The 8,360-nt window shown below is 41.3% G+C and overlaps 1 protein-coding gene across 1 annotated transcript; it reads right to left on the reverse strand.

Moving 5' to 3' along the window:
* Positions 1-4,605, reverse strand: RAMAC (RNA guanine-7 methyltransferase activating subunit). Its single transcript, XM_055717023.1, has 4 exons — positions 4,499-4,605; positions 3,602-3,712; positions 2,572-2,746; positions 1-957 (listed from the first exon to the last, which is right to left on the reverse strand). Exons 3-4 carry the CDS (start codon positions 2,736-2,738, stop codon positions 768-770), a joined length of 357 nt encoding a protein of 118 aa, XP_055572998.1. The 5' UTR covers positions 2,739-2,746; positions 3,602-3,712; positions 4,499-4,605; the 3' UTR covers positions 1-767.
* Between the last annotated feature and the right edge of the window lie 3,755 nt (positions 4,606-8,360).

The following is an 8,360-nucleotide window of genomic DNA, read 5'->3' on the forward strand; positions in this document are numbered from 1 at the left end:
TCAAAGTTTTACAGCTTTATTGAAATGGGAATTCCAAAATTTGTTATGCACGTACCAAATATATATTAAGAAGATACAAATTAATCCAAGTCTGATATCACTTCTCGGGTAAAACTTGCATATCACTGAACTACTTTAGTAAGAAGATACCTATTTAAACTACTTAATTTTTATTTCAAGTTTTAGACCATGCTTTAAGAGGACTAATGCAAAAACATTGAAGCCATTGAGTCAAAAGACACTATGCCAACCCCATAAAATATTTCTGTAATAGCATCTCTCCTCTCACTTTTAAGGCATCTGAAATTTCAAACCAAACTGAACTTTTCTCACTATCAAAAGCCAAACTAAGAATAAGCTCTTCAGAGGAAGACATAGTATGTCACTTTCTGTAAGAACTATCTTAAGGCAATATGCCACTGCTATAGGCTGCACACAAACCACAGCTATTTTCCCCTGACCTGTTGCGTTTTCTAATGTAAGAGAGAAATATCAGTGATGGAAGAAAAGTAGTGTACTAGTATGTATTCACACAAAAGAATGAGATAGAAATTTAATCTAGGAGCTACAGACTCTAAACAAACTCTGTATAATACACTTTTTTTTATTCATAAAAGGTATCCCCTTTTCAAGCTCATACTACACATAAACAGCAATGGACTCAATACTGATTCTTCAGTTATCTATAAAACTGCGGAAAGTAAGAAAACTGAAGTCTAACTGAATTTGCTACACTGCATTACTGGACTTTCAAACCACAAGTATCATCAGTAGGGATGGTAACGAGGCCCTGCATTGTAGGAGTTGTAGCCATATTGTCCGTAGTGGGAGGAGTATGATTGTCCTTGTCTGTGCTGCTGGTAGTTATTACCCCAACTTCTTTCTGGCCTCTGATTAGATCTATAGTCACCTTGCCAGTTGTATCTGTCCCCTCTAAAATATCTACCATCTTGAAACCTGCAATGAAAAAAAAATGTCAAAGATTCACATAAATTGTGAGGTTTTAAAAAGATGAACGATACTTAACTCTTAAATTCTACACTTCATGAAAACTGTCACGTAACAGTTTATACACTCAATTACTTCCCTGTTTTTATGACAAACTGATGAAAACATACCTACAGTCATCTGAAATCATTAATTTCTCGCTACTACCCAGCACACTATTTGCTAAGCAATAGAAGGATCTGTTTTCTAACACAAAGTAGTCACAGGCATTAGGTGAACCGTTGGAACTTTTGAGCAGAGAGTCAAACAGGACATGTATCTAAAAAACAACCAGAAGATAGATCCGTAGCTTTATCAAAGCCAGGTTCAATCCAGTAGCTTCATAGTTGAAAGCTGTGGCAAGGCAGGCTTAAGTACAATTCAGCTACCTAACAGCACAGACTCCTAGAATTTGCATATTCCTTAGAATACATACTACCACTGTTTCATGGTCTCTTGTAGTTTCCATACTCAAGAGAGGGTATCTTTTCACCAGTATTTAGCCATTGTTCAGTCTACATTTTGGCTTTTCGGCTGTATCTCAATTCCTATCAACGCCTGAGCTGCCTCACAGTCATTTTATTTGGATACGTCAGTGGTGTGGTGTACACAAACAACATTTACGTGCGGTTCACTTTGTGAGCAGATATAAGAGTTCATTAGTTCAAAGAACCACAAAGTTTTGTAAGAACATCTTATTAAATAATCACCTTTTTTTTTTTAATCTGTAGAAACTGATTCCGTGTTTAACTTAATGACAGGTTTCTAGGGGGAATGTTGTCCTCCTTTTCTTCAGATAAGGCACAAATTCTATTTATGTAGCTAAGAAGTCCTCCCAGTTGTTAGTTGGACTGGAGTTTAACTACTTTATATTAAAGGCTGATGTTAGTATTACCGAACATACTATATGCTGTAATCACTGTTTTCCAGTCACACAAAATCAGGTATTACTGTCCAGAATTCAGTAAAAAGCTGCAATTACATCCAGAAGAAGTAATTCAAAATATTTTGCAGTAGGCAGTTACCACTGCACTTGCTAGGCAGATTGGATGATGGATTTTTCAGTCATTTCTACTAGATAAAATAAGTAACAGGCTAATTAACAAAGTACAGCAAGCATTTAGGTTACAAATGAAACATTTTCTGGACAGGTAGCAACAGATAATCACATTATTAGCCTGTTCCTTTGCACATTTTCCTGACAGTTATTATCCAACAGAAGGCAGGCTGCTTAGTTTTGCAGAACTCCCAGCCTTCCCCTCTGGCAAAATGTTCCTGGCTGAGTAAGAACAAACTCCTGGGCAATGGGTTTGCTGGTTCCAGGTCAGTCCTTACTAAAAAGCAAATCACCTAATACTTTTATACACAATGCAGAAATTTTGACTGTTAATACAGAGAAAATGTAAAATCTAATTATTTTCAGAGAAGACTATTTCTCTGAAACATAGTTACCTGTGAACTAGTAAGATACTTCTATTAACAGCACAAATTCCTCTTTCTTCTGAAATAAGTGATCACCTAACTATAAATCTGCGAAACTACCAAGATTTTAAAATTAAGAAGAAAAAAAAAATAAAACAGTACCGATCTCTGTTTCTCTGGTTGCCACCAGATCTGCTTCTCCATTCTTCAACTATAGGAGGAGGATCTGCAGGGCGTTTCAGATATTCTTGGTATTCTTCATCATCTGATGTGAATCGATGAGCAAACATCTTTTCATAATTCAGGGGCATGTCAACCAAGGAAGTCATTCTGAAAACTTTAAACGTGAACACAATAAAAGTGGCTTTAGCAGTATATGAAGAATATTATTATAATAGCTACCAAAATCCACTTAGGGCAAATGAAGACAAATGAAGGCCAATGAAAAGTTACACTCAGATTAACACAGCAGTTAACCTTTGGGCAGACAGCATAGATGACTAACTCAGAAGTTTTGACAATCTAAGACTGTAAATAAATCTCCTGAAGATGTTTTTGCTGATGGAAAACAATTCCTACTCCATGTACAGTCTTTGGACATCTACACTGGATATGCAGACACTGATCTGTCTAAACACTGGGAGTGGTTTTAAGGGACTCCATCCACACAGGAGACGTTCAACTCAGATTAATACCTAATTAATACCTGCCATTACACAGCAACATCTTGGAATCAGTTTTCATAGACCCAGATCAGAGCAGCCATGGTAGAAAGGTATGAGATGTTTCTGAGGGTTAGTAATAAAGAAAAGTACTTCTGCAGAATGCACTCCCAATCTACTCCTAATCCATTTTTGACAGGAAAAACACTAATACAATCAACTTGAAAAGCTTGCTAAGGTAGAATATCATGCAAAGCCTACACGTACACATAGCCAGCAAAGCAAAATAATCAAGATTTATTCACAATAATTTATGTGCTAGTATCTTCATTCAGGGAAAGAACAGCACCTAAGAGGATGTTGAATTACCTCATAATATGCCCCCCTAATGGGATTTGTGATTAAGGTCTTAGTTTCCTTATTATCTGTCTATATAGACATTTGCCCTTCAGATGTTGGTGCTATCTAGTATTGTCCACCAGTAAAAGTCTGGCCCTAATAGCAGATGCTGAGAAAGGCTCTACACCTACCGTTTTAACAAGCCCTGGGTAATTTAAAGCATTAAATGTCTTTGCCTCTAGACTTCCAGATTAAACTCTTCTGCTGACTCCTGAAGATTTGCAAGCAGGACCAACATTCACCTGGCAAAATGGAGGGAAGGAAAGAGGAGACAGGTTTGTTTCTTCTGGACCCTGAGAACTAAAATATATACCCTCCATGACCAAGCTCAGTTTTTCCTCCCTGCTGTACCCATGAGCAGCTTCAAACTACAGTAAGTGGGACGTTTATGGGGCGTACAGCGCAGTGCTCTTTCTGCAGCCTGAACTCCACTTTTCTCAGCTTCGGAAAGTTCAGCGTCCAGTGACCTCCAGAGCCCATTGCAGCCTTCCCCCTTCCACCCAATGACGCAGCACAGTTTTCTGAGGCAGGTGTAGGAGTTTCTCCTTGCAGTACGTCCAGTGACTTTTCTGCAACGAGCCAACCTCATTAGCTTTTATTATGAGCTATCTCCAAGGAACTCTGCTCCTCAGGGGCTCTCTCGGTCGGGGCAGGGCGGGTGTGGTGTGTAACAGCAGCGCATACTGCTCCAGCCTTTTGCGGAGAGCAGCGGGACCTGCTCTCCTCACCATTAATAATTTTAGTACCAGTGCTCACCCCACGGGGGCCGGTAACGGGAGGCCCGGCACTTTCCCCCGCCTGCGGCCAAACACGGCCCACGGCAACGACGGGGCGCGCTGCCTCCGGAGGGCCCGCGCCGGAGCCCGCTCCCCTCACGGCGGGTCAGGCCGTGCCCTGTCCCCTCACAGCCGGCGGGGCCCCGCTGCAGCCGCAGCCCGCCGCGGGAGTACCTGAGGGAAGGAGCGAGTCTCTGCTTCCCGCCACCCTCCTCCCTCACAGCCGCACCACCACCACCGCTGCCCCCTCACCCAGCGCCGCCAGCCGCCGCCGAACCGCCGCCGAAAGCCCTCCTCTTCCGGGCCGGGCCCCGCCGCTTCCCGCGACCGTCGGGGCGGTGCCGCCTCAGGCCGGCGTCCCCTCAGCGGGCCGCGGGGCCGTCTAGGGGCACACCGCTGGGCTGGCCGGGGTACCCGGGGCTCGCTGAGGGGACCCCGCGGGGCTCGCTGAGGGGACCCCGCGGGGCTCGCTGAGGGGACCCCGCGGGGCTCGCTGAGGGGCCGTCGGCGCCTGAGGCGACACCGTCCCGCCATCGGGGGCAGCCTGTGACGCTGGAGGGGTTGTTTTCCCCCAAATTAGTGTTTGATACAAAGCACGTTGACCTGAGTAGTACTGAGATTTGTGGGGCGCTTCTCTTGGCTCCTGCGCGGGTTGTAAGGAGGTGATACCTGAAATACTCCGATTTTAACAGGAAGGTGCAACTGAAAAGGGTAAAGCAAAAGTGGCACCTACAGCCATAGCCCTGTGGCTGTTGATAATGTAAGTGTATTTCAGGCATTAAAAATCTTAGCGATGTGTTGACTACTTACTGTGCGAGGAAAACAAGATGGCAAGCCTTTTTGGCAGCTAAATCTGCATAAACCAAAATAGTTCTCTTTTGGCGTTGGCCTCAGCAGCATATTTATGCTCCCACCTGGTTAGTCCTGCCACCTTTAATACATGGAGTTACGTGTAAGCATCACAACTTTTCCTAAACGAGGTCCTGTGCACGTAAATAGCTGAAGGCAGGGAACTGTACCTTCCCTCCTGTACTTCTGCAACCCTGGGTGTTATTACTAATTTATGAAGTGCCGCAGCAGTTATTAACAGCTCGCTGCCCAAAGGATTTGCAGCACTGGGATGTGGTGTTGCCTCTCTCCTCTGAATGACTGGTGGCATCAGGACCTTCCTGTGGCAGAATTGGTATTGGCACCCATATTTGCCTTGTTTCCACAACGCTGACATCTTTGCATTGCTGACTTATTTTCCACAACTCCTAAGCCAATGATTTTTAAATGTTCTCTTGTGCTGTGTGTAGGAAATGGGATTTTTTGTAGGACCCTTTCAGAAGGCGATGTTTTCATAAGCTCTCATAAGTACTAGCAAACCAGAGTCTGAAAATCAAGTACGTCACTTGAAACAAAATACCCCAGCAACAGCGATAGTGCCATCCAATTCTCAAAAAATATTAGACCAGAATAAGTGCGCTTTTGTTTGATATAAACAGCAATAATTACAGTCTGCTCTCCTGCATGACCTATAGCAGCAGTGTATTGTCACTTGCAGAATAGGAATGACCTCAATCCAAAGAGCCTAATGCAAATATCTTAGCCTGGATAGCTAGTTCTAAGCCAAAGAAATTGTCATTGTGGCTGAAAAATAATATATTTTAGCTTAAGTTTTCCCTATATAATCCCTGTTCTACTAACTGCCCTGTTAAAACGGGCAGAAGTAAGTAGGATTTTATTTCTTCCCCAGACATGTTTCATATTGACCACTGGATATTGCAGTTTCAGGTGTGTCTACAGAGGATTTCATGCATAAAATTCATGAGATGATCCTTAGTAATTTTTTTTTGAGGCTCTAGTCTGCTGTTTCATGGGTGACATTTTTCATTAAAAGGCCAATCTTATTTTAATATTAAACTTTTAATTATAGACTCAAATAATCCATACATTTAAGCATATATATAATCTGAGTGCAAATATATATATATATTTTTATATATAAATTCTGTTGAAGGCATGGGCCCCTTGTAAATGCTGTGAGCAGTGTACTTCAGAAATTAGTTTTGCTAAGATACTCTAATCAGCGTGTTCCACATAGAAAAACACTTACAGGGGATGGCTAAATTATATATATCATATGTATTTATATAGGATGCTTGTGCTTTGGATCTTTTTTCATTACATGTCTTTATGCTTGCTATGGTTTATAACATCAAGTAGGAGATCATGATCCAGGTGGCAATATCCTAGGATTTCTCATAGATGTTATACTGAAGTTCAAATTGCATGTAAAAAACCCAAAGTGACAGGTGATTTTTAAGGGAATAAAGGCACTCAAAAATGAATATTGTCACCAAGTAGGACTTTCAGCACCCATTAAATGCCTCACATAGCACATACCTACATAGTAGGTGCCCAAGTACTTAAAAGGTCTAGCTGCAAGTGTTGTCAAGACTGAGGACTTGATAATCCACTCTTGCAATCTTTCTGCTCACTTCAAGGCGCTCTGGGTAATTAATGTGTTGGTTTTGTACTAACACAATCTCGTAATCAGCATCTCTGAAGTCTACTGTAGTGTGATAAAGCCTCAGAGGGTTTGCTTTCCTTTCTGTGGATTTCATTATGTTAAATAATGCACTGTTAGATGAAGCCTTATCTTTTAAATTTTAAACTAAGAATTACTCCTTTTAGCCTATTGGAAATGAATGAAGCATTTGTAGAACAGATCTTCCTGACTGAACAAAGGAACATGCACTAAAACTAGTTAAATCTTGTTTGCCTTGAAACAATGGAAAATGACAGTTCTTTTTCTAATTATTTAGTCTTGGTAACTCTTACTGTTCCATTGCAATATTTTTTATTTGATGTTTTACATAAATCCCCAGCTTCTGGACTCATGTGTTTTCATTGTACTCAGCTTTCATTTAAAAATTAATTTCTAGCCCTTGCCATTATGGACGCTCCTTGGGAAAAGAAGTAAGTCTGCCATATAGGATAACCAGCCTGTACCAAGAAGCAAAAGGAAAGCATTCTTCAAGTTTTATTTGTTTAAAGTCTTATGGGTTTTGGAATTTTCCATTTCTTTATGGCTAGGTTCATTGCTTTATCTCAGTAGAGGTTGACAGCTGTGGCATTTTTAATAAAAAGTCAGCAGGTATCTCAGCAGCAGGAGAAAAGAACTACATTTTTTGTTCATTTCTGTATCTTTAAACAGGAGTGACCCTTTTACTTCAATGTTAATACCTACATTGAGAAGTCAGTGAAGGAACTAACATCCCTTGTAACTGGGGCCTGTCTGATCGAGGAAATATTTATCTATAAATGAATAAGCAGAGAAACCTCCATAGATTGTTACGGATCCTGCTGGGGTTTTTGATAACAAAATAATACATCAGATAATATTTTAGTAAAAAATTATTTATCTTCGAAACTGATTTTTTTTCTTAGCTTGCTGAATCTGCTCAGTAATTTACTGTCAGTTCCCCTCTCCCCTCATTCTTTTTTCAGTGTCTTGGTTACAGTCTAACTGAAAGCCTGGTTTGTTTGTACAATGAAACCTGATTTCCCCAGATAATTTATTCTAGGAAATGGTGATGTCTGGCACTGCTAGAGAGAGCAAGACTTTGTGTTCTGGCTAAAGGCAGGTACAAAGGGTGTGTGTGGCAGCCTTGTTACTGATTACACACTAAAGGAAAGCTGTGTTTCTGTGGGCACAAGAGGTTGTAAGATCACCAGGGGACATCTGAGTAACTAATTACTGCACAGTATTTGCTCTAACATTCATTGCCCTGAGAGATAGGTAAGCAGAGATACTCTTTAACCAAGCTGCAGAAATATTTGGAGTTGCGCTCTTTCTCTAGGACCTCCTGTGCTCGGAAGGTAGTTCTCATCACGGTATTATCCCTTTGGCTGGAAAGGATTATTGCCTAGATGAAGCTCGCTTAAATAACAAGGAAGACGGAGATGTAACAGCTGTTACTGACAAATGCCTCTGAAGCCCGTGCAGTCATTCTGTCAGATCTCTGCCTTGCCTTTGCTGTTATATTGTACAATATCGCTGAGCTTCAGAGTGTCTTTCACATATCTCCATATGGTATTGTAAAGTGAAGTCCATAAAGGAACAGAC

This window comes from Falco cherrug, chromosome 7, assembly GCF_023634085.1.
Source record: "Falco cherrug isolate bFalChe1 chromosome 7, bFalChe1.pri, whole genome shotgun sequence".
In the NCBI taxonomy this organism is placed as follows: Eukaryota; Metazoa; Chordata; class Aves; order Falconiformes; family Falconidae; genus Falco; species Falco cherrug.

Excerpts from the sequence above, each read along its gene's own strand:
- RAMAC (XM_055717023.1), bottom strand. The coding sequence starts at position 2,738 with ATGACTTCCTTGGTTGACATGCCCCTGAATTATGAAAAGATGTTTGCT. Across the intron at positions 958-2,571 it reads AACCAGAGAAACAGAGATCG|GTTTCAAGATGGTAGATATT; the intron begins GTACTGTTTTAT and ends TTTTCATTGCAG.